General features: G+C 37.5%; 1 protein-coding gene and 1 pseudogene across 2 annotated transcripts in view; both read left to right on the top strand.

Annotated features, from left to right (window-relative positions):
• Nucleotides 1-27,758, top strand: part of LOC126334641 (ATP-binding cassette sub-family C member 12-like) — a 498,524-nt gene that overhangs the window by 403,630 nt on the left and 67,136 nt on the right. For both annotated transcript variants that reach the window (XM_049997082.1, XM_049997083.1), the window contains exons 24-26: nucleotides 7,290-7,381; nucleotides 8,384-8,592; nucleotides 27,370-27,514. In XM_049997082.1, the coding sequence (XP_049853039.1) occupies nucleotides 7,290-7,381; nucleotides 8,384-8,592; nucleotides 27,370-27,514 (446 nt within the window). The remainder of the gene's footprint in view (nucleotides 1-7,289; nucleotides 7,382-8,383; nucleotides 8,593-27,369; nucleotides 27,515-27,758) is intronic.
• On the top strand, nucleotides 19,343-19,460 carry LOC126337188 (5S ribosomal RNA; annotated as a pseudogene).

Genomic DNA, 27,758 nt, shown 5'->3' with positions numbered 1-27,758 from the left:
ATTCTTATGCTTGATGTTTGCTTTTGATGCAACATGATGCGGCTCTACCATTTGACTCATGGTAGCAACTATACATGTATATAACTATGTATGTATACAGCGTGTTACAAAAAGATATGGCCAAACTTTCAGGAAACATTCCTCACACACAAAGAAAGAAAATATGTTATGTGGACATGTGTCCAGAAACACTTACTTTCCATGTTAGAGCTCATTTTATTACTTCTCTTCAAATCACATTAATCATGGAAAGGAAACACACAGCAACAGAACGTACCAGTGTGACTTCAAACACTTTGTTACAGGAAATGTTCAAAATGTCCTCCGTTGGTGAGGATACATACATCCACCATCCGTCGCATGGAATCCCGGATGCGCTGATGCAGCCCTGGAGAATGGCGTATTGTATCACAGCAGTCCACAATACAAGCACGAAGAGTCTCTACATTTAGTATCGGGGTTGCGAAGACAAGAGCTTTCAAATGCCCCCATAAATGAAAGTCAAGAGGGTTGAGGTCAGGAGAGCATGGAGGCCATGGAATTGGTCCGCCTTTACCAATCCACCGAATCTGTTGTTGAGAAGTGTACAAACACTTCGACTGAAATGTGCAGGAGCTCCATCGTGCATGAACCACATGCTGTGTCGTACTTGTAAAGTCACATGTTCTAGCAGCACAGGTAGAGTATCCCATATGAAATCATGATAACATGCTCCATTGAGTGTAGGTGGAAGAACATGGGGCCCAATCAAGACATCACCAACAATGCCTGCGTTGATGATGTGATTGCACAATTGCGTGCGATTCTCATCAGCCCACACATGTTGATTGTGAAAATTTACAATTTGATCACGTTGGAATGAAGCCTCATCCGTAAAGAGAACATTTGCACTGAAATGAGGATTGACACATTATTGGATGAACCATTCGCAGAAGTGTACCCGTGGAGGCCAATCAGCTGCTGATAGTGCCTGCACATGCTGTACATGGTACGGAAACAACTGGTTCTCCCGTAGCACTCTCCTTACAGTGACGTGTTCAACGTTACCTTGTACAGCAACAAAGTCTCTGATGCTGACATTAGGTTTATCATCAACTGCACGAAGAATTGCCTCATCCATTTCAGGTGTCCTCATCTTTCTAGGTCTTCCCCAGTCGCGATTCATAGGTTGGAATGTTCCGTGATCCCTAAGACGCCGATCAGTTGCTTCGAACGTCTTCCTGTGGGGACACCTTCGCTCTGGAAATCTGTCTCAATACAAATGTACCGCACCACGGCTATTGCCCTGTGCTAATCCATACATCAAATGGGCATCTGCCAACTCTGCATTTGTAAACATTGCACTGACTGCAAAACCATGTTCGTGATGAACACTAACCTGTTGATGCTACATACTGATGTGCTTGATGCTAGTACTGTAGAGCAATGAGTTGCATGTCAACACAAGCACCAAAGTCAACATTACCTTCTTTCAATTGGGCCAACTGGCGGTGAATCGAGCAAGCACAGTACATACTGACGAAACTAAAATGAGCTCTAACATGGAAATTAAGCACTTCCAGACACAGGTCCACATAACATCTTTTCTTTATTTGTGTGTGAGGAATGTTTCCTGAAAGTTTGGCCATACATTTTTGTTACACCCTGTATAACTGTGATATTAGAATCTGCATGCAGTTCCGAACAACCAACCAGTGTGGTGAAACAAAGTAACCACAGGGAGCTCATATGTGGTGCAGTGGTGGTGGAAACAGGTAGTATTTTCAGATGAGAGTGATGAATTAGCAAAGAATAGTGAGTGTAGAATGCTTACAATGCATCACGATCAGAATATTGGATCACTGATAGTGATGTGTTTTGTAGTTTGGAGAACTACAGGCCTATTAGAGTACATGTTAATTAGCAATGAAGATAATGACTGAAATGAGAGAAAAGTTGGAAGTAGGAAGGGAACAGAAGATTCAAGACAAGAACAACAATGTTGAAAATCAGATAACTTCAAATGGCACTTGATGGACTAATTCCATTCATTCATTTATCAAACTCTCGTTGCCTTATCAATGAGGACAACCTTCAAGGATGCAGAATGAGTCAAGGTACACATTAACATAAGACAAAGATATAAAAACCTAACCTGTATGCTGTATTAACAACAAACTATCACTGCATGTCTTAATACTATTCACAGATATTATGTTATTAAATTAGTAGGAAAGCTGGTGCTTTGATAAAACTTGCTGTCTCGTCAGTTGTGTTATATACAGTAGTTGCTGTTTGTCTGCCATGGGTGGCTTAATATTTACTTGATTACTACGGTATGTTTCAAAGAAAATGTTTTTACTTCTATAAATATAGAGTCCTATTCACTGCACATCATTACTTGTCATACAGCTTTGTAACGAACACCGTCACTTGTCACGTGGCTAACAGAACTTTTCAGTCCCTGAATTGAGATATTCAGGTAATTTTTAGAGAATGGCTAATAGGGTATCTTTTTGATTCTTTTTTGAGCTGTTAGAAATTTCTATTTTCTTGCTTTATGAAAGGTGGAAATTTGTTGAATATCTTACCATTAGGGTAATAACTCCATTCTGAACCTTGGACAAGGAAGCAAAAAACACGTGAAAATTATTCCTGTGTCTTGTATTGTGACTGCGTGTAACACGGTTCAGCTGAAATTGTTTTTTTATTACTAGCACCAAAAACCATTAAAAATTAAATTTAAGAGGATGTGAGTGTAAGAATTCCAAGATCCTTAAAATGGCTTTTGCAAGATGTACGACTATCTACTTTACACAATACTCTTACTGTTAACTTCTTCAGAACAAATGCATTATTTAATTTAGGTGTGCTGTCCCAGAAGATCATTCCATAAGACAACAGAGAGCAAAAATATGCAAAATAAAGCAATGCCCCTGCAATTGGGTAACACAGTGGGAGATGCTTCTAAGTACATAGCATGATAGGCTGAGCTTCTTGATTATTTTATTTGTGTGTTGCTTCCATTTCAAAATGTTAGCCTAATGTCTGCTTCTGGTGCTATTGTCCATTATTGCTGATTTAGCTGCAAACAACTTGTAGATGTTTTCAGCTATCATCTGAAAATTATCTACTAAGGCTGAGTCTGAACCCTGATTGGTATGTACAGTTTTTGAACCAGCATTTAAAGTTGTTGGAATAGCATTTATTTTGGTTAGAAACAAGGTTGGTGGGGGGGGGGGGGGGGGGGCACAGTAGCAATCCTTGTGGCACTCCACATGTTATTTTTCTCAAAACTGAGGTTACTTCCATGCCTGAGTTCATCCTCATATAAGATGCTTTAATCCCAGGAGTTATCCACTCTTTATTCTTTCTTCTGTTCTCAAGTTTGCCATTTTATAAGTGGAAAATGAGCTTCAAAGTGCTACAGGAATACATTTACAAGAGAGTTAAATTTTACATTAACTCTGTCTGATTTATAAATTCTTCACTAGTGTTCTTCCCATAAATGCTTTTTAAATACTGTGACTGAGTCATTGTTTAGGATTCTGCAACATAATACTTTCCTTCTATGATCTGTACCTAAATGGTCAGTAAATTTCCCACTCACACATTGCTGTGGCTCAGTCTTTTTAAATGGGAAAGAAAAATCCCACATTTCTGATATGTACAGGATTTGTATATAGATTGTAATCTCCTTCTCCCCTCTCCTCTGTCTCTGTTCAGCTTTTTCTGCATCTCTCTTTTTCCATCTCTTCCTCCTTCCCCTCTCACTGTCCATCACATCCTACCCCTCTCTCTGTCCATCTTCCCCTTCCCCTCTCTCTCCATCTTTTCCTGCCATCACTCTCCCCCCTCTCTCTGTTCATCAACTCCTCAGCCCTCTCTCTGCCCACCTACTGCTCCCCCTCTCTCTATTGATCTCCTCCTCTCACCTGTCTCAGTCCATTTTCTCCTCCCCCTCTCTATGTTTATCTTTTCTTCCCTCTCTCTCTCCATCTCTCTCTATTTATCTCCTCTCCACTTTCTATGCCCGTTTCCTCTGACCCCTTTGTCCATTTCCTCTTCCCCCCTCCCCTTAACCCCCCACCCCTCTCTCTCTCTGACCTTGAGCATTGTTTACTGTTATTGTAAATTCAGATGCTGTAGCAGTATTCTAATCATAAGCTGATGAGATATTATATAGCCTATGCCTGTCTTATTGTTTGTTAGAGTATTGTGTAAAAATTTTAAGTAAATCAGGCAAGACCTTTTTGAGATTTTTGGTATTCAAACGTTGTAAGGAATTTTACTGTAGAAAATAACCTAAAGCCGTACATCAGTAACTGTAGATGTACTTAATCAGTATCATCTGACAGAAAATCAGTATTAAAGTCTCCAAAAATGATGTATTCCAAAGAAGTCTACATAATCTTATTAAAACTGTTTCTAGCTGTGTATGATGCTTAAGATACTTCCTGTCAGTCATGTGTAAACTGTCAGTGCTACAAGCATATATGTTTTCCATTATACTATTGTGACATTACATTCAAAAAATTGTGCAGCACAAAATTCATTAACATAAAGGACCTTGGACTTGACACCAACTTTTTGCATACATAACCACTCTCCTTTCTTCTTATTGGTTCCATCAATATGAATCTGTTTAGTTTCAGTGTGTTTCATGTGACATTCTGTTATGCACAACAAATCTGCTTGTATTATAACATGATTTTCATTTCCAAGCTCCTTCCACAAAGAACATAAAGCACAGCTGACATCAGTATGCCCTACACTTGGCTTAAAAATACAAGATACCTGGTAGTCACCTCCCAAAGAGTTCTGAACCATTTCTGACATTCCTCTTGTGTGACTACCACCAAGCAATAAGACCTTCTTGGTCACCACAAACTTTCCTTCCTAGGCTTAACTTGCATCTTATGCCTTATGCTGTCAGACGGATTTGGAATTTCTTGGGTTATCAGAATGTTTTTGTCTTAGTCTCCAAAGCAATTAAGCTATTGGATATGATACAGCTATTGGATATAGCTGATATAGACCTAATATTGCTATTACACATGGCAGCATGCAGAATTGTTAACTTTCATTGTGCCACTGTCAAATCAGCTCAAAGTTTCAAGATAAGCTGCTCTTTTATTAGTATTGTATAGCAGTAGTGACAGTCATGTCATATCTGGAAATGACTAACATTATTCCTCATGCAGGTTGCATTTCAGCATCACACATAAAAATAATGATGGCATTCCCCACACTGATAACCTCTCTTGATGATTCTGTGCCAATCTGCACACTTGTCTATTGTGACAGCCAAGGTATTTGGTTAAAAAGCTTTGTTCAAAGAAAGGTAACACATACCGGAATAATAAAACCAATTTTTCAGATTTTTTAAAATAATAATAATTATTTAGTAACAATTGCATTGTTTAATTTAATGTAGCTTATCTTTTAAGTTTAAATACCAACTTTTATCATCATCATCATAATTTATTGCACACAGACAGTTCATTTAAGCCTGTGACTGAAGACAAAAATATACATAAACATAAACATAAAACAATGAAATGATCAACACATCTAGTACCTGAATCATAAATAAATAGAATGTAACATCACAAAAACTGAATACATATGTAAATACATAAAACTGTTTGTTAGGAACAGTACCCTCTGCTTGGAGAGCATATCCTGCTCACTCTATTCTTCTTCTTGCAGTCACTCTCCAAATATCAGCTTTCTTAAACTGCCAATACAGATCTTCATTTTACCTTCTTTCCTGTCTTCCATGTCTTCCAGTTTCTGTACTGCATACCAGCCTATTAATTTTCCATGAAATCTTCTTCTCAAATGCAGGCATGTACTCATCCATTGTCTGTGACATGCCAAGGTCTCATGACCATACAATATAACTGGGCACACTAGTGATATACACAGCTGTATCTTGCTTTCCTGGGACCCAGTGTGTAACATATATAGGTAGTTTAAACTATAGTCCACCCACTTCACATTTGTTATTCTTTGTCAAATTTCCTTCTCTGTTTCACTTTTATTTGACAGTATTGACCCCTGGTAGTTAAATGTTTCAACTCATTCAAAATTGTGACCATCTATGCTGATGGCATCCATATAATTTTGTCAACAAAATACTACCAAATACTCTGTTTTTTCATTACTGACCAGTAACCATAGTTTACTTACTTCTATCATAAATCAAGATGTATCTGTCGTTACTTCACTCAAAGTTTCACCCACTATCACCAAATCATCTGCAAATGCAAGGATCATCTACTTCCAGTGATCTCCATCACTCCACTACTATCAACTGCACATCTCACATTTTCTTCAGTGGAGCAAGCAGATACCTTTGGAAGATACTTTTACAGAATACTAAATCATGAAAACCAAGTAGAAACCAAAGAACAGTAGGGAGGCTAGCAGGGAGGAAGGGGGGGAGGGGGGAAGGAAGGAGGCAGTGGTAGTAGAACTTCGGATACAGCTTTTGGCAGAAATATGATTAGTTGAGGAGATCCCCACAAAATGGAAAAGGCCAATTTTATATGCAATTTTAAAAAAGGATGATGTCATGAACATGTATAATTACAGAGAAATCTCACTGCCGGAGACAGGGTATAAATTTTACACCACTCTGATACTAAGCTAACCAAAACCATTGCTCAGAGGAATTGTAGGCAAATACCAGTGAGGATTTATCCTGGAATACTTAACCACTGACCATATCTTCACACTGAAACAAATGAAGTAGAAGTTTTATAAATATGACAAAGACCTACACTTTATATTCATTGACTCCTGGCAGGCATACAACAGCATTAATTGGCCAACACTATGAAAGATAATGCAAGCGTTCAGCTGAAGACATTAGGCTGTTTGCACCCTATTACAATGATTCCAGTGCCAGGTTGCAAATCAGTTGTCAGCACCCTTCATAGTTAAGAATGGGTCAAAGCAATGTGATCTTCTGTCACCATTTCTGCTAAGTATAGTGCTGGAGATAAGTACTTTACATCATGAAATTTACTTACAAAAGAAAAAGGAAATTATTCACAAAAGTGAAGCATACTAAAAATAACTAAAATTTCTACCTCTGTTGTCTACTAAGATAGCTAACATCAGTGTTTGACTCATAGTTCTTTGAATAGCATTTCAGCCTTAGTTTCTATCATTTTGTGGATGTGTAGAATCAATACATACAGGTATTTTGTCTGATTATCAGTACTTTATTGTATCAATACTCACCCCAATTCCAGTTTATTTTGTTATGTGCCCTATTCTAACACAACTTTTATTTTCAGTTTTGTGAAACAAAATGACCAGAAGGCTGCAAGTGTATACCTAATAAAAGCTACCTCTGGATGCATTTCATTCTGGATAAGTATGCTGAAAGGTACAGAAACTTATTCTTTTCAGTGTAATAAGCTATTTGATGAAAGTAGTGGGTGGATTAATGAAGGTTTTTGCATTAGATGCAGAAATGCAGAACAGAGAATACACAGTTACAGAATACTTTCTACTTAGAGAACAAAGTTGCTGGTAGCTTTCACACAGTTTTTTGAACAATACCCTTTATAAACCAAAGATGTAAAGAAAACATCCAAGTCAACATTTTTTCACAAATCATTTTTTTTTCTAAATATATGAAATATTGTGAGAGTCTTTTTGTTGTGCTTATCTGCGACTCAGCATCTCCGCTATATGGTGAGTAGCAACAGGCATTACATGCATTGAGTAAAAATAAGAGTGCATTAAGAATGGCTAGCTTCTAGCTGAAATCTAGATCTCCACAATAAAATTTAAAAAGGATGTCTAAACACTGCAATCTATAATATACAGTTCAAGTTTCATTGGGAGAGTAAGTTTTCCTAGTGCCAAAAATAGAAATAAAGTATAGTTGCACAGAAACATTTATCAAAGTTGGTACTGAATTTGTTGTACTGTTTCTCAATACATTCAGTATCAGTCTTTGTACATCCCTGATGTAGAAGATTAGCATATCAAATTATAACCAGTATGTCACAGTTGTTTACACCTTTTAATAATGTAGAAGTGTTGATTACATTATTATTTCTACTGGTTCATGGTATTTGACCCATACATAGAGCTGAAGATGAGTTTCAGTTGCTACAATGAGAGAGATTAGAAAGTCATCACAGACTTAACACCTGGTAGAAGAAATAATCACAGCCACAATTTTCAGCCACAAGGACAGGAATGTTACAAACAATAGGGAAATGTTAACTGTCAAACTCAATAGCAACCCCCCCACTAGTGTATGACACCTGTATTCTGGATAACCTTCATAAAAAGTGAATTCAATAAAATTAGACTTTTTAATGAAGGCTGTACAGTGTTCATTATCTACTAAATGACTAATTTTTATGTTTTCTAGTGCTGCTCATCACGTTGGTGATGTTAATGATTGCTCTGATGAGAAATCATGAAGTGCTCATAATTAGTGCCCACAAACTCACAGCAACTACCGTGGGTTTCATTTTTATATGTATTAATCTGCTCAGCACCGTCATACAGAATCTAACACAGGACATAGCAGAATATCTCCAGTATTTCAAATATTTTGAAGCTAATTCTAAACTTCAGGTAAGAATTTTAAAATGAATATAGAGGTTCTCAAAATTATCTTCATTTATATTTTCACTTACTGTCAACAACGATACACTTAAAGAGAAACCCACAAAGGGAGCATCAGTTTATAAATATAGATAGATAAAAATGATAGGCAGTTTTCTGCTGCATGTGTTTTCCTTCAAACTAATTATGCATCAGTACATATGATAAGTATTTGTCCCTTTTGTCTGTGTTGGTACAAACTTCATTTCCTAAGACACTGAACATATTGTGTAGTTCAATTTGACATACTTTTATTTTCATAAATAAATGTTTATTGCTTAGATTTCCTGATTTCCTTCCTGGTGAGTTGAGTTCATTCTGCCTTGAAGTCTATGCTTTTCTCTAGGCTATGATAACTTGAAATTTAAGTAGTATGAACAATTATATTCATCTATGGGTCACTTTTACAATGACGGACATTGTTTGGTATGACAATTTAAGAACAAAAAACATCTCATATACACAGACATATACATAGTTACATGTCTAGTAACAATGAGTTAGGTAGTTGACCCTGACCTTATAGTAAAGACCATTGTGGCATTTGACTCAAAGTAATTTAGGGACATTGTGTTAAGCCAAAACAGGATGAACAGATGTGGATTAGAGCCTCCGTGCTTCCAAATACAAGGCCTGTCTGTTAAAATCTGTGTAATTCATTTGTCTTATTTTAAGTGAAAAATACCGTTTCGTTTATACACTACCACTCATTAATTTCAATACACCCTGGTATTTCATATTTACGACACAAACCAAACATTATTTCTCACAAAATATAATTATATTAATTTCCAAATACATAATACAATCACAATCAATATATTTTACTTTCATCAGGGTATCCTCCTTTGGATTTAATGACTGCCTCAAAAACTCAAGGCATGCGGTCAGCTAGCCTTTGTAGGTATTGTGAATCTATATTATTCCACACATCCTTAACAATATTCCAGTGATGTTCCTTGCTAGATATATTAACTTCCCTGATACATCTGTCCACTTCATCCTAGACCATTACAATGAGATTACAATTGGGGCTTTGGGACGTCCATATACATCATTCAGTACTTTCTGTTTTTCCTTTGATGCAGTGTAGTTCATACAGTATGCTGACAGATGTTTTGGGTCATTATCCTGTTGTAAAGTGAACCCTTTCCCTATTAAGCGCAATCTGCTTTGTATTGCACGATACTGAAGTACGCAGTGGTACTGCTTCTGATCCATACATCCTTCTATTTTCACAATGTTGCCAATTCTATCTCCAGCAAAACATCCCCAAACCATAATAGAACCACCACCATGTTTAACTGTAGGTAGAACACGCTGCTAGGCTACACTTTCCCCTACAAATCGGCGAACAAATATTCTCCATCTGGTTCCAAAAAATCTCAAATTTCGACTCGTCAGTGAATAACACCTTCTTCCACTCTTCCAATGTCCAATTACAATGTTTTCTAGCCCATTCAAGCCCCTTCTGTTTATTTATGGGTCTTAGAAGCAGTTTTCTTGCTGTGACACATCCTTTCAAGCCAGCTTCAGTCAGCCTCCTTTATATTGTTGCAACAGATATTGTTGTCATGTTCATTTCTACCAATTATGTACAAATTTGTAGTGCGGTGTTGAATCTATTTCTCTTACTGGTAATTCTGATATATTTATCATCACTTTTAGTTGTTTTGTGAGGTTGTCCTGGTCATGGTATGTCCTTTTTGCTATCTGTTGTCTTCTGGCAGTGAAGGGTGTATTGCATTCCCTCTATAGACACACTACACTGTTTCACAATTTGGCAAATAGATAATTGGCTAAGTGCTAAAATAACAGCAGGTTTTTCTACAGATATCTCCACTCATGGAGACATACTAACGATGAGCACACTTCAATGTCATGAAGGAACTGACGTGCAGGAAACACATGTTATGTATCGTAGCAATGTTTGCCATTCGCTGTGGACATCACATCACTTCAGGGAACAACACAGGTGCACCAAATATGGCATCCATCAGCAAATAGGTAAACAAACATATCAGATATGTACATAATGTTTATGTACACAACATTGTTTGCTGGGTACTATTCTATCTCGATGACCACAAACAATAATCATAACATGAGTACAATAGTATTAGACCTTATCTACAGAGAACAAGATGTCATTTACTGGGTGTATTGAAATTAATGAGCTGTAGTGTACATTCAAGAAAGGAAGGTTTTAATGTAATATGCTAGTGACAGTGTTCATTAATTTCTCCATACACTACACACATGATCAGGCAATATCAGGTTCATGAAAATGATGTTGGGGGATGTTTTAGTTGCATATTGCGCACTGCAGCTTCCCACTTATTTATTGTTCAGCTAATTCGATCTATACAAGTTGTAGACTCTTTAAGTTATTAAATACATTTTTAAGAGGAGTTTACATGCGTCTCTGACTGCTGCTCTCTTCTGTCAGCTTCCCAATTAATCCCTGAAAAACTGTGTCAGTATATCTCCATAATGAGTGAGATGTTGAACTCAGAAAGAGGGTACTGTCGTTGGGACATATAATCTATAATCTAACCTAATGTAATTTCCAAGAAAGAGGATAAGTAGTTTGTACTATCCATTGCAGAGTTTATGTGTAAAGTTTTTCAGAAAAGGTGAGGGGTAGTGGGAGGAGGGGGGGGGGGGGGGGGGGGTGTTGGAGAGGAAGAAGAATAAAAAAGTCTAATAGGGCAAAGGTGTCTTGCGAAATTAGACAAGTGTGATATTATTATATATCGCTACCTTGATGAGAACCAGCACATCTCTAAAACCGCTAGTTTAGTGAAATCCCCACTTACAGATAGCAACCAAAGTTTCAGTCAACATTACTTTTCTCCATGAAATCACATCAGCACTGTCTTTTTCTTTCTAAGTAGCACATACTCAGAGGTAACTTTTACATAGTTTTTCTTTCATTTTGATTGATAAATTAACCCTAATGGCTTCAATTCTGACACTTTTCTACAAAGAAAACTTCAATTTTAGTTAAAGGGCTTTGACTTGTGACACATAAAAATATAAATTTCAGCTCTTATATCTGTAAATGGTATAAAATAAATAATTTAATAAAGAAATAATTATAATAAAATATTTATTTGTAAAAAATACAACATAACACAGCACAAATTATTTGAATCAAATAAAGAAATTAATCAACTCAGTTTTTTGGTTTCTTTTACATTTTACGTAAAATAGTTATCACAGAAAAATTAACCTACAAGTTATTAAAAAAAGCAAAATGAAATTTTAGAACTATATTTTTATGTATTAACTGCAACAGTTCAGCCTTTTTAGCATCTGATACACATTTCTTAGCATTATAGGCTTTTGCCAGACACATCTTCTGCCTGTCAGTTTCTGATGTTTGTTATCGAGTTGTTTTATGATTATTGATTAATAATACTACTTTAAAATCTTGTTTACTATAACAGTTCTTATACATCAACTCATTTGGTTTATCTTGGTCAATCCTAAAAATCTTAACTTCAGAAATATTGAATATTTCTTTGTCAGTATTCCTTTTATTGATCTCCATGCCTTAATTTTGAAAGTCATTAAAATCATCATAACAAAGCTCTTGCACAGTACATGGCATGCCAGATTTTTTTGCTGACCTTATTATGCTTACATAATGATGAGGAACATAGATAGGACCAGATTTTCAAGCTTTCCTGATCTGTTTCTCAATATTAGAACGTACACTGTCTTCCCCATTTTGGGTATGCCCAGAGATTAAATATTTGTGCATTATGGCGTTAATCCACTTGAAAGTCAGTATAGCTTTACAGTACATAGTAATAATGTTTTTATTTTTATTTTGACTGGCACACTTATCTGAATAAAAAATGACTCATTACCCCTTTCTTGATGCAGTTGTTTTAAATAATGTCATACACAGGAAGTAATTTCAGCAGAACCTTGATTTGCTTGTCCTTGGTGCCAAACACAGCAATTAACATAATTTGTGTTAAGCTGAAAAATTGTGAAATTGAAAACGTTCAGTTTGGATGTGTAGTAAAATGTTGAGGCATCACCCACAAGACATGGTAATACAATTTGTAAGTCATACACTGCTACTATATTACTACATTTATTATCTTTCTCTTTCTCAATTTGTGACAGATCTTTCTCTTTCAAATGGTTCTCATATTACACTGCAGATTTTTCTTTTTCTTCATTAGATGCATTTTCAAACTTGGTGCAGAGCTCACACTGATCCTTCTTTGGGGTAAAAAAAGCCAGATTAAATTCTTTGGTAAAAACTGTGTAATACATGAGGTACTTACCGTACTCCAACTTTTCTTCTTTGCACAGATTTTTAATCTCCATAAAGGTCACTTATTGTTTTACAACCTTCAATGTATTCTATAGAAGTTCTGGCATGGCAGTAGTGACTAGGAATCTTTGGAATTGAGCTGATATGTTTTCTAAGGTTTTATTTTATTTCTGTTGACATAGTCAGTTGTTTACCATGTTTTCCCTGTAAATCAGTGGAAATAACTCCTCCTTGAACAGATATTCTCTATTCCTCAACAGTTCTAACCATTTGTCCGCTTATACCTAAAGTAGCAGTAAAAAACTGTTTACAAGCTCTTGCTTTTTCACTATTGTGATCAAAATAAAAAGCAGTGTTAAGACAATGACGACTATCTTCCTTCTGATAGTGGTTCCTTGGCTGCGTGGTTGTCATGTTAATAGTGATGTAATCACGTTGCCTCTGTAAGTCTCCCATTTTCCAGTAATCCTGAAAAATATTTTGTCTCTCTTCACCAGAAAATTTTCTTGAACATCTAAGGTGACACTTTTCCCCACATGGAGGCATCATTTTCTGAGTTTCTCTCATTACTGGAGTCCTTTCAATTGTTCCATCATCATTTTGTATTTTCTTTGTAGACTTATAATTTTACCACAGTTCCTTAGGATTTTGCTTTTTTTTTTTTTTTTTTTGCAAAATTCCTCTTTGTCTTTCGAGTTTTATTCTCAGTTTTACAATCCCCCCCCCCCGGCCCCTTGTTTAGACTTTGTAATTCTTTGAGCAGATGCTGAATTTGAAGTGGATGATGAGTCACTAGAATAGGCAACAAAGTGAGGGTCAGCATTTGTGTCATCGGAATCAAAATCTTCAAAAAGTCTATCTGCAACACTCTTCAAAAACATGGAGGTACTGTTTTCACCTGGATCACTACAATCGTTTTTAGCAGATGTGTATCTGCTGAGGTCATTATCATTCTGACCACCACAATCATTCAAAATGCTACTGTCTTGTAAAACCTCAGTGTCACCACAGTGTATTGGAACAGCTGCAATAAACAAAATAAGTAATTACCTTTCATGTGAATTGCATAAAACGTACTTAACATAATAAATGATTTGTCATTGCACAAAACTGACCTTGAGAGCCAATCATAATATGCTGTACAATTTCTTCAGAATTGTTTGGACGTTGAAGCTCCCAAATTGTAGCATTTTGATCATTTCATTTGACAGCTAACATGACAATTAGTGGACTTCATGAACTAGCTGACATTGTTGCAACTGAAACAGATTCATCACTATATGTACTTCTTTGTTCAAGAGTGGCACAAGACAAAATATTAGAGTGTGACATTACAGTTTCAAAAAAAGGTTATGAATAATTTTTTAGAAGAGTGGCACATCTCAAAATAAAACAGGAAAGGAAATAGTATGTAAACTCATTCTATAAACAAAACTGTCACAATAATTTCCATGTTAGGCCCTCTGTTGTTCTTGGTGTACATTAACAATTTGCCAAATCATCTGACAGTTGCAGAAACGGTGATGTTCGCTGATGACACTAGCATTTTTATAAAAGGATATACTGAGGATGATCTACAGCAGAGTGTCTCTAGGACAATAAATGAGACAAGAAAATAGCTTAGTGATAATGCTTTGATCATAAATAAGGATAAAATGGTTTTGATGAATTCCAGTAATATTAAAAGGAAAGCTAGAAGAAGAGTAAAAGCTGAGTTAGGGAACTATGTTATTGCACAAGCTCCATACACAAAATTCCTCGGTATATGGGTGGATGAGCACTTGAGATGGGAAAAACATCTAAAAGTATTGAGTAAAAAATTAAGTAAATCCTGATATGTGCTAAGAATGCTTCAGGAATGCTGCAACACTGAATCATTGCAGGGTGCCTATTATGCTTACATGAACAGTTTGCTTAGATATGGTGTGATCTTCTGGGGAAATACAGGTACGGCAAAACAAGCTTTCAAACTTCAAAAAAAAGGGCTGTTAGGATAATGAAAGGAGTTCCCTGCAGAGTGTCATGCAGGGAAATATTTAAAGAATTTAAAATAATGACTCTCCCAGCTTATACATCTGTGAATGTGTATGCTTTCTTTAAACTCACCAGGAATTTTCAACATTAAATAACCAGGTTCATAACCATGAAACAAGGAACAGGGATGATTTTCATAGAGACACCCACAAAGGAGCACTCTACCAAAAAATGGTAAACTACCAGCCCAAAATACTTTTTAGTGCATTGCCTTTTTACAATAAAGAAAATTAAAGAATTTCATAAATTCAAGGTAGACCTTAAACAATTTTTAGTAACACCTAGTTTCTATGGCATTGAAGAATATCTGAATATGGAAAATTAATATTATTTATATTTATCTATTTATTCTCCAAGGTTTTGAAACAAATTAAAGATAAGAAAATATATTGTAATTGACTACATCCATACAATGTATATTGTTAACGGATGAATAAAGAGATTGATTGATTGATCTCAAAATAAAACATTATTTATCATATAAATGTACTGTGCCTACTTACTTTCACATGGAGAACACAGGCACTATTCAAAATGTGACTCTTTTCTTCCAACATCCGCATGAGCACTGGCCGAATGCTTCTGCACAACTGACAATGCGACACTCTTTTTGCAATTGTTGGTATAGGTTCTGTTAATGCATCACTGTCATAACTGCTCTCTAGTGGACGAATAATGCCAGTTACGTTTGTGACACTCTTCCACATAAAAGTATTCCACTTTCTTGTTTTGTTGATGACATGAGCGAAAAATCAGCATTATTCGAGTTGTGCCAATTTTCTTCTAAGGTAGCGATATGTACTTGGGTTACATTTTTTACAAAACTCCTACTTTGTGTTATCAAAGTGATACCTCATTGTACAGAATATATTGCTTAATATGTACTTTCTACCTGACTTTTTAATTAAGATGGTTTTAGTTAATTCTTTAATCTCCTCAGCTAGTTTATTGTACAGTTTCACCCCATGGTAGAAAACTTATTTTCAGTTTATGTTTATTCTTTCAGTCCAGATCTTGTTCCTTGTTTTGGAAAGGGTCGTATGTGCAATAATTATCTTTTTTGATGTGCATAACAGAGATAAATGTGCTCATATGGTGTAGTTAACATCCCTTTTGTTTTGAACAGATACTTAGAAGGAGGCTGATTACTACTTTTGATCATTGTTCTTACGACCCTCTCGTGTAGTTTAAAAAATGTTTTGACGTTTTCTAAGAATTTTATTTGATTAATTAATTAATTTATTTGTTCAGCTTATGGTTTAATTAATTATAGCATACAAGTATATATATTAAGCTGATACTGGATAAGACAATATGAAACAGTAAAATTATATATAAGTCCAGAATGAAATAACAACATACACTACTGGCCAATAAAATTGCTACACCTACAAGAAATGCAGATGATAAACGGGTATTCATTGGACAAATATATTATACTAGAACTGACTTGTGATTACATTTTCACGGTGCAGAGATCCTGAGAAATCAGTACCCAGAACAACCACCTCTGGCCGTACTAACGGCCCAGATACGCCTGGACATTGAGTCAAACACAGCTTGGATGGCGTGTACAGGTACAGCTGGCCATGCAGTTTCAACACGATACCACAGTTCATCAAGAGTACTGACTGGCAAATTGTGATGATCCAGTTGCTCGGCCACCGTTGACCAGACGTTTTCAATTGGTGAGAGATCTGGAGAATGTGCTGGCCAGGTCAGCAGTCGAACATTTTCTGTATCCAGAAAGGCCCACACAGGACGTGCAACATGCGGTCGTGCATTATTCTGCTGATATTTAGGGTTTCGCAGGGATCGAATGAGGGGTAGAGCCACGGATGGTAACAACATCTGAAATATAAAGTCCACTGTTCAAAATTCCGTCAATGCGAACAAGAGGTGACCGAGATGTATAACCAACATCACCCCATACCATCATGCAGTGTGATATGCCAGAATGGCTTCCAATGTGCGTTCACCGCGATGTCACCAAACATGGATGCGACCATCATGATGCTGTAAACAGAACCTGGATTCATCCGAAAAAATGACATTTTGCCATTCATGCACCAAGGTTCATCGTTGAGCACACCATCGCAGGTCCTCCTGTCTGTGATGTAGCGTCAAGGGTAACTGCAGCCATGTCTCCTAGCTGATAGTCCATCCTGCTGCAAATGTCGTCGAACTGTTGATGCAGATGGTTCTTGAGCAACGCGAGCAGCAATGTCCCAATATGATAAACCGCAATCGCGATAGGCTACAAGTCGGAAACATGATGATAAACATTTCTTCTCCTTACACGAGGCATCACAACAACATTTCACCAGGCAACGCTGGTCAACTGCTGTTTGTGAATGAGAAATTGGTTGGAAACTTTCTTCATGTCAGCACGTTGTAGATGTCACTACTGGCACCAACCTTGTGTGAATGCCATGAAAAGCTAATCATTTGCATATCACAGCATCTTCTTCCTGTCGGTTAAATTTCATCTCTGTAGCACATCATCTTCGTGGTGTAGCAAATTTAATGGCCAGTAGTGTAGAAAGTATAGATTCCAACACACCAGATGGAGGAGCTGTAGAATCACAAACAGGCACAATGAAAACAAAAACCATCCAAACAGGCCTTGAAGGCCCAATGGTACCAATCAGATGTCATGTCATGTCATCCTCAGCCCTTAGGTGCTTAGGCATCAGCGAAGGTGGATACAGAGTGGCATGCGGTCAGCACACTGCTCTTCTAGACAGTGTCAGTTTTCATAGCTGGTGCTACTACTTCTCAATTAAGTAGCTCCTCAATTCGCTTCATAAGTGCTGTGCTGAGTGCACCCTGCTTGCCAACAGCTCTCAGCAGACCTGAATGGCAACCCACCCAAGTGCTAGCCAATCCCGACAGCATTCGACTTCATTAATTTGATGGGAACCGCTGTTACGACTTTGGAAAGGACATTGGCAGGCATGATGAGAAAAAGAGTGCTAAAATATTAAGATTTTGCACAAAGTCTTTCTTCCAGAATAGAAAAAAACACACCCACTCACACAAGAAGAACTCACACACATATGCTCACTTTCTCTGGATCTGGATTCCCACTCCAACTGCATCTGACATGAGCAGCAATCTGCAGGGATGGGTGGTGGGGATAAGGAGGGGGTATGAGGTGGACAGGGGCAGGAATATCAGGATACAGGTGGAGGAATATGCTGTACTGCCTGTGGGAGATAAAGGGAAAGGGGGGGGGGGGGGGAGAGGGAGGGGAGAGAGAGAGAGAGAGAGAATGGTAATAGACTGGTAGGTTCATTGGTGGGATAGAAAGCATGTGTAGCACTGAAATGGGAGTGGGGAAGGGGATAGATAGGTGGAGAACAGCGACTATTGAATGTAGAGGGCAGTGGATTTACAGGAATGAATGAAATGTAGGGAAAGTGGAGAACAGGGACTATTGAATGTAGATGCCAGTGGATTTACGGGAATGAATGATACTTTATAGGGAAAGTTCCCACCATTGCATTTTGGAAAATCTGGTGGTGTTAGATAGAAACCAGATGATGCAGGCTATGTGGCAGTCATTAAAGTAAGCCCATCGTATTGATCAGCATCTTCAGTGACTGTTTGGTCCAGCTATCTCTTGGTCACATTTTGGTGGTGACGGTTAAAGAGAACAGACAGCTTGTTAGTTTTGATGCCCACATAGAAAGCAGCACAGTGGTTAGGCCTTAGTTTGTAGATCGCATGGTTACTTTCACAGGTTTCTCTGCATTTGATGGGGCAGGAGATGTCTGGGATGGGACTGGAGCAGGTGGTAATGGGAGGATGTATGAGATAGCTCTTGCATTTATGTCAATAGCAGGAATATGAGCCAATAGGCAAGGGGTTGGAAGCAGGGTTGCAATAGGGATGGACTAGGAAAGTGTGTAGGTTTGATGGATTTCAGAATACAACTGTTGGAAGAGTTGGGGGAATATTCTTAATTTCAGGGCATGATGAGAAGTAGTTGACATCCTGGCAGAGAATGTGATTCAGTTGCTCCAGACCTGAGTCATGAGGGGAGTGCTCATTTGTGGGCAGATAGTGGTTGTGTGGGAGGTGGTATGTGACTACAGAGACAAGACATGGAAGATCTGTCTCCAGATAAGGTTGGGAGGATAATACTGATGTGAGAAGGCCACAGTGAGGCTCCTGGCATATTTGGAGAGGCACTGCTCCTTGTTACAGATGTGACAACAGTGAATGGCTAGATTGTATGGAAGGGCTATTTCATTGCCTCAGTTCAGTAATCACAAAGATAATGAAATAAAGAAGTTTTTTGACATTGCTGTCAGTGTCAACTGATGTGTATAAATGTACAATTAAGCAGGAGAACAGAATTGTAGATAGGCTATTCCCAAGTTGGCCAATGGCCTTGCCACAGTGGTAACACCGGTTCCCATAAGATCACCAAGGTTAAGTGCTGTTGGGCTGGGTTAGCACATGGATGGGTTACCATCCAGTGAGCTGAGTGCTGTTGGCAAGTGGGATGCAAACCCATTGTGATAATTCTCATGGCCAAAGTTATGTGAAGGATTTCTCACCATTGCCCTATCTAATTTGTGTACATACTTAAGAAACTGATCAAGTAAATATTCTGGCCAACAGAGTAGATCCCACTGTAGCTTTCCAGGTAACCTCCTTTTGGGTGCATATATCTGAGTCATTCCATCAACAAGTTTATCTAAGTGTACTAATTTCTTTTATTGGTTCCTGCAAAAATCTTTCATCAATCCATTCCTTCTTCTAAAAATAGGTCCATTTAAAAATCACTCTTGATTCTACATTGCTCAGATTCTGACCAGAACTTGTTCAAAAACTTTTCGTAATATCATTCAAGGTTTCCCACAGATGAAAAGGTTTGTTAGCCAAAGACAATCCCTCCCCTTCAAGAAACTGTTTATAAATTGATATTTAAATTATCTAACTCACCAAATACTAAGCTATCTTTACAATGTTGCAAGAAATCAACAGTGTGTAAATTATCACAAGAAAAGATTTTCTCTTGTAACCTAACCCATATAGCTTTACTATTAATACATAACTTTGATATTAAATTCTGTGGAATCTCATTTACCTTTTTTATTGATTACATTTATATTGTTTGTAACTGTTCCCTGTACCTCATTTATGTTTGACTCTAATTTAGTTATCACTCTCTCAGTTTCAGAACTTAACTTATTAACCCTCCCCTCTAATGTTTTTTGTACAGATTTTAATTCTTCAATGTTCTTACATTGCCTTTCTTTGCCAAACTCATTTTCTAAAACTATTGTTCTTTTATTGAATTACTCACTGTTCTTTACAATTTTTAGCTTTAAGAGATCACTACTGTATTTTCTAGTTGACTCTAAATGATCACTGTCAGCTTTCACTGTTGAACTGAACTCCCGAGCCCCCTTTGCACTTCACATTCTAGATTCCATCTGTTTATTATTGGATTTCATAGATAACTGGGTTTTTTGACATTTCTGTCAGTATGTATAAATGTGTAATGTTTTACGCACAAAAACAGAACTGTAGATATGCTGTTCCTGTGTTGATTGAAGCAATAATTAACAGTCAGCAAAAATGCTCATCTTGATTTTTTGTAGATTTTGTTGGCTTGGCTTGTCATCCAGTAAAATTTGGGGAACAAGTATTCCAGAGTCTCTAGGATAGAGTATATTCTTGGTCTCAAATCAGTCAGTAACATTCACATAATAAATCAAACTAATATTCTTGATAAAGACATATTTGACCATAGTCAACTCACAAAACAAATTTCACATACTCTAATATGGAAGCAAGCTGCAGACTTGGCTTCCTTCCACTATCTCTTCTGACCACTTCCCAACGCTCTCTAGACACAGTTATAGAGCAGTATACAAAGATGCACACCTTGTTGGTGCAAAGAGTTTGAAACGTAACATTGCAGTAAGTCTGAGTTGCATTTATAATGAAAGTAATAATCAGAACACAAGCATATTTTATACAGAAAAAAAGCAATTATATGCTCATAAGCATAATTTTTAGTACTGAAGTTTTGTGATTTGGGTAATGTTAAATATGTAATTATCTCCTGGTTACTGACAAAAGAAAGACATCCAATTACAAAGAATAATTAACATTTTCATAAGTAACATAAAATTAAAGAAATAGGCTTCCAAAATATAATAGGAAAAATGTAAAAAGGTAAATGAAATTTCAAATAATAGTCACCAAACAACAAAATAACAAACTCCAGTTATGAAACATAAGATATGCAATACATAATAATTATGAAAGTTCCCATGTTGTTGTTGTTGTCTTCAGTCCTGAGACTGGTTTGATGCAGCTCTCCATGCTACTCTATCCTGTGCAAGCTGCTTCATCCCCCAGTACCTACTGCAACCTACATCCTTCTGAATCTGCTTAGTGTACTCATCTCTCGGTCTCCCTCTACGATTTTTACCCTCCACGCTGCCCTCCAATGCTAATTTTGTGATCCCTTGATGCCTCAAAACATGTCCTACCAACCGATCCCTTCTTCTAGTCAAGCTGTGCCACAAACTTCTCTTCTCCCCAATCCTATTCAATACCTCCTCATTAGTTATGTGATCTATCCACCTTATCTTCAGTATTCTTCTGTAGCACCACATTTCGAAAGCTTCTATTCTCTTCTTGTCCAAACTAGTTATCGTCCATGTTTCACTTCCATACATGGCTACACTCCAAACAAATACTTTCAGAAACGACTTCCTGATACATAAATCTATATTCGATGTTAACAAATTTCTCTTCTTCAGAAACGCTTTCCTTGCCATTGCCAGTCTACATTTTATATCCTCTCTACTTCGACCATCATCAGTTATTTTACTTCCTAAATAGCAAAACTCCTTTACTACTTTAAGTGTCTCATTTCCTAATCTAATTCCCTCAGCATCACCCGATTTAATTTGACTACATTCCATTATCCTCGTTTTGCTTTTGTTAATGTTCATCTTATATCCTCCTTTCAAGACACTGTCCATTCCGTTCAACTGCTCTTCCAAGTCCTTTGCCGTCTCTGACAGAATTACAATGTCATCGGCGAACCTCAAGGTTTTTACTTCGTCTCCATGAATTTTAATACCTACTCCAAATTTTTCTTTTGTTTCCTTTACTGCTTGCTCAATATACAGATTGAATAACATCGGGGAGAGGCTACAACCCCGTCTCACTCCTTTCCCAACCACTGCTTCCCTTTCATGCCCCTCGACTCTTATTACTGCCATCTGCTTTCTGTACAAATTATAAATAGCCTTTCGCTCCCTGTATTTTACCCCTGCCACCTTTAGAATTTGAAAAAGAGTACTCCAGTCAACATTGTCAAAAGCTTTCTCTAAGTCTACAAATGCTAGAAACGTAGGTTTGCCTTTTCTTAATCTTTCTTCTAAGATAAGTCGTAAGGTCAGTATTGCCTCACGTGTTCCAACATTTCGACGGAATCCAAACTGATCCTCCCCGAGGTCTGCATCTACCAGTTTTTCCATTCGTCTGTAAAGAATTCGCGTTAGTATTTTGCAGCCGTGGCTTATTAAACTGATAGTTCGGTAATTTTCACATCTGTCAGCACCTGCTTTCTTTGGGATTGGAATTATTATATTCTTCTTGAAGTCTGAGGGTATTTCGCCTGTCTCATACATCTTGCTCACCAGCTGGTAGAGTTTTGTCATGACTGGCTCTCCCAAGGCCGTCAGTAGTTCTAATGGAATGTTGTCTACTCCGGGGGCCTTGTTTCGACTCAGGTCTTTCAGTGCTCTGTCAAACTCTTCACGCAGTATCGTATCTCCCATTTCGTCTTCATCTACATCCTCTTCTATTTCCATAATATTGTCCTCAAGTACATCGCCCTTGTATAAACCTTCTATATACTCCTTCCACCTTTCTGCCTTCCCTTCTTTGCTTAGAACTGGGCTGCCATCTGAGCTCTTGATATTCATACACGTGGTTCTCTTCTCTCCAAAGGTCTCTTTAATTTTCCTGTAGGCAGTATCTATCTTACCCCTCGTGAGATAAGCTTCTACATCCTTACATTTCTCCTCTAGCCATCCCTGTTTAGCCATTTTGCACTTCCTGTCGATCTCATTTTTGAGACGTTTGTATTCCTTTTTGCCTGCTTCATTTACTGCATTTTTATATTTTCTCCTTTCATCAATTAAATTCAATATTTCTTCTGTTACCCAAGGATTTCTAGCAGCCCTCGTCTTTGTACCTACTTTATCCTCTGCTGCCTTCACTACTACATCCCTCAAAGCTACCCATTCTTCTTCTACTGTATTTCTTTCCCCTATTCCTGTCAATTGTTCCCTTATGCTCTCTCTGAAACTCTGTACAACCTCTGGTTCTTTCAGTTTATCCAGGTCCCATCTCCTTAATTTCCCACATTTTTGCAGTTTCTTCAGTTTTAATCTACAGGTCATAACCAATAGATTGTGGTCAGAGTCCACATCTGCCCCTGGAAATGTCTTACAACTTAAAACCTGGTTCCTAAATCTCTGTCTTACCATTATATAATCTATCTGATACCTTTTAGTATCTCCAGGGTTCTTCCACGTATACAACCTTCTTTCATGATTCTTAAACCAAGTGTTAGCTATGATTAAGTTGTGCTCTGTGCAAAATTCTATTAGCCGGCTTCCTCTTTCATTTCTTAGCCCCAATCCATATTCACCTACTATGTTTCCTTCTCTCCCTTTTCCTACACTCGAATTCCAGTCACCCATTACTATTAAATTTTCGTCTCCCTTCACTATCTGAATAATTTCTTTTATTTCATCGTACATTTCTTCAATTTCTTCATCATCTGCAGAGCTAGTTGGCATATAAACTTGTACTACTGTAGTAGGTGTGGGCTTCGTATCTATCTTGGCCACAATAATGCGTTCACTATGCTGTTTGTAGTAGCTTACCCGCATTCCTATTTTCCTATTCATTATTAAACCTACTCCTGCATTACCCCTATTTGATTTTGTGTTTATAACCCTGTAGTCACCTGACCAGAAGTCTTGTTCCTCCTGCCACCGAACTTCACTAATTCCCACTATATCTAACTTTAACCTATCCATTTCCCTTTTTAAATTTTCTAACCTACCTGCCCGATTAAGGGATCTGACATTCCACGCTCCGATCCGTAGAACGCCAGTTTTCTTTCTCCTGATAACGACATCCTCCTGAGTAGTCCCCGCTCGGAGATCCGAATGGGGGACTATTTTACCTCCGGAATATTTTACCCAAGAGGATGCCATCATCATTTAATCATACAGTAAAGCTGCATGTCCTCGGGAAAAATTACGGCTGTAGTTTCCCCTTGCTTTCAGCCGTTCGCAGTACCAGCACAGCAAGGCCGTTTTGGTTAATGTTGCAAGGCCAGATCAGTCAATCATCCAGACTGTTGCCCCTGCAACTACTGAAAAGGCTGCTGCCCCTCTTCAGGAACCACACGTTTGTCTGGCCTCTCAACAGATACCCCTCCGTTGTGGTTGCACCTACGGTACGGCCATCTGTATCGCTGAGGCACGCAAGCCTCCCCACCAACGGCAAGGTCCATGGTTCATGGGGGGAGGAAAGTTCCCATAATGAACATAAAATATGCATTTTTCAGAGAAACATCATATAAAAATGAGTGGTATCAAATGGTTCATTAAACGGAGATATATTGTCTTCTACCATTGCTCAAGCAACGTTATGGTACACATTCATTTCAGTGGCAGCTGTGGAGTGGAGGTGCTGTTGCCGTTTGTTATGTTTGATGTGGATGGAGGTGCTGATATAGCCATTCTTGAGGAGGGGATCAACATAAAGGAAGGTTGGTTTTTGGGTTGAGGAGGACCATATGAAGTGAATGGGGAAGTAGGTTTTCAGGTTCTGGAGGAACTGGAAAGGGTGTCATGACCCTTGTTCCAGGTCATGAAGATGTCATTCATGAATCTGAACCAGGTAAGGGGTTTGAGATTCTGTCTTGTCAGGAAGGATTCCTCTAGATGTCCAATTAACATGGTGCCAGGTAGATGCCTATTGCTGTTCCAAGTATTTGTTTCTAGGTGATGCCTCCAAAGGAGAAGTAGTTGTGAGTGAGGATACACTTTGTCATCGTGACCAGGAAGGAGATTGCAGGTTTGGAGTTACTCAATTGCTGGGAAAGTTAGTGCAGTAGCAGAAAGGCAATGGGCATTGTAAAAATTAGTGTAGAGGGAGGTCACATTGACACTGAGGATCAGAGTAACAAGTTTTAAAGGGACCGGAACTTTGAAGAGTCAATGGAAGAAATGGGTGGTGTTTTTTATATAGTAGGATAGGTTATGTGTAATAGGCTGAAGGTGTTAATCCACAAGACGAAAGATTCTCTCTGTGGGTGCCACAGGGGCATGTTCTGGGTGGTTGGGTTTATTCAATTTAGGAAGCATGTAGAAGGTAGCAGTGTGGGGAGTGATGGGGTCGAAGAGAGAGAAAGACTCACGGAGAGGTTCGGGACTGGACCTAATGATTTGAGAATAACTGGATATTCTGCTGGATTTCTGGCATGTGGTCACTGTGCTTTGTGCTTGGGTTTCTAGGTGGCTGTATGAGACAGTTGGTGAAGTCTCTCTGCCAGTTAACCCCTGCAGCCTTTGTCAGCATGGATGTTTATAAAGTCGGGATCAATATTTAGGTTGCGAGTTGCTTTTCTTTCTGCAGATGTAAGATTGGTTACCATAATCTACGTGCTTCCTAAAGTCCATAAACCCTTTCATCCAGGACCCGCCCCTCCCTCCCCCAGTTGCAACTGGTTACTGTGGCCCCACAGAGAGAATCTCTTCTCTCATGTTGTGCTCTACAAACTAAGCTGCTTCCACTGTGCTGCTTTCTATATGTCAAATTTGTCAACATCAGTCTTTCCTATTCATGTAGTGCTGCTTTAGTTGTGGCATGGCTAGTTCCTACAACACTGAGGGAACTCCATGCCTTTCTTTTAAGATCCTCTTCTGGGAGTTGTATGGTCAAACCTGCTCACAGTCAAGGAAGAATGGCCACTGATTTCTTCATTCTTTTGTTAGATAATAGTTTGCTCAAGAGGTTTGACCATTCTTTACCCAAATTGTTTCTCTAGATTTTAGTCAGGTGTATGGTGTATTCTGCATTATTTCAAGAATTTGTAAGTGTCTGGATCTTTTGATTTTTGTCAATTCAAGTGTTATTTGTTTTTGTTGTCAAAAATTTGATAGAACAATATCAGTGAGAACTAACAACAAGAATATTGGTATGGATTTAAGAATTCCCATCACAATCCTGACTATGTCATTTAGATAAATATATTTCATTGCCGTGGCTGCTTCTACTCCAAACAGGAGAACAGTACTCGTAGACAAGATGCACAACTGCTTGTGCTGTAGTTCATAATGTGTTTGCTTTAGATCCCCAGCTTACACCAGCAAGTTTTCTTAATATATTATATCTTGATTTTAGCTTTTTTCCCCTCTTAGTTCTATGTGTTTTTTGAAAAGTCTGAGATCTGTCAAAAGTTACATCTAAATATTTGTGGCGGAAGATTTGTTGTGGAAGATTAAATTCAGTTCATTGTCATCATGTTGGTTAGGTGGAATGGGCTGACTTCTTATTTATTGTGGTTGAGGAAAAATCTCAGTGTTATGTAATACTGATCAAGCTTTACTAGACTGTTAGTAACATTTTCTTCAACCTCTTCAAATAATTTTGTTTGAGTTACTATCATTAAGTCACTGGCTTGTGAATAAGTTAAATAAAAATGGGACAAAAATGAAGTCCAGTGATATAAGATTTACCTGTAGTTTCTGTAACGATCTAAGAATATGCCTGTCACATACTCATCCTTTTCAATAGTTGATTACATCACCACCTGTACAATTTGCTTAGTGTTTGATAAAACATAATCTTTCATTTGTCCTTCCATTTGTAGTTTGTCAATTCAATTTTCTGTACATCAGTGAGGATACTTACTAATTTTTTTCTTAAATTTGCATTAAAATATCCCATCATCATTCTGTAGTGGGTTTAGGTGTCTGTTTTAGTTTCTATATCCTTTCACACAGATCATTTATGTCTTCATCAGCATGTGTTTACATTGGTGCATAGGTTAATGATTTTCATTGAATATCATTTGTTTATTCTTTTTTAAACAAGTCCTGCTATTCTTTTCTAGATTTATTCAGTATCTCCAATGCTGTTTTTAAATTATTGTTATTATTATTCATTCTTATTTTATTACAATCAAGCCTATGTTAAGACTATTGTAACAAAAAATAACTCTTCTGTTTTTGTAGCATAGTCAGTGTTATTTCTTTTTTATTTATTCATAATAGAAACATTTTGTTAGTACCAAAGTGTACTGGTTCATTGCATTATATGTAAACATTTATAGTTGTCTTTCTTTTCAGAATATTGAAGTGGTACCAACTAACAACAAATCACCATATACATGGGCGGAAGAAGGAAGTATATTCTTCCACAATGTGAAATTAAAATTCTGGCCTCCAGGGCATAAAGCACTAACTTTCAAAATAAAGAACAATCAGAAGATTGGTAAATTTTACTTAATTCAGAAATACTGCTCCATTGAATAACGACTAATCTGTTGCTTGAAAAATTTATTTTGTTCATACAAAACCACAGAGTGACTGTAAAGTCATTGCTGAATATAAAGAATATTTATTTCTGCTCAAAAAAATCTTAAACGGTGAAAATTATGGAATGATGTTTATGGCACAACAGTAAAAGTAGTGAATCTTGAAATGAGTACCCTTGATAGCGGATAGCATTTCTAGTT

Source organism: Schistocerca gregaria, chromosome 2, assembly GCF_023897955.1.
Source record: "Schistocerca gregaria isolate iqSchGreg1 chromosome 2, iqSchGreg1.2, whole genome shotgun sequence".
NCBI lineage: Eukaryota > Metazoa > Arthropoda > Insecta > Orthoptera > Acrididae > Schistocerca > Schistocerca gregaria.
Note: the sequence above shows the minus strand (reverse complement) of the source record. Positions and strands in the feature narration are given on the sequence as shown.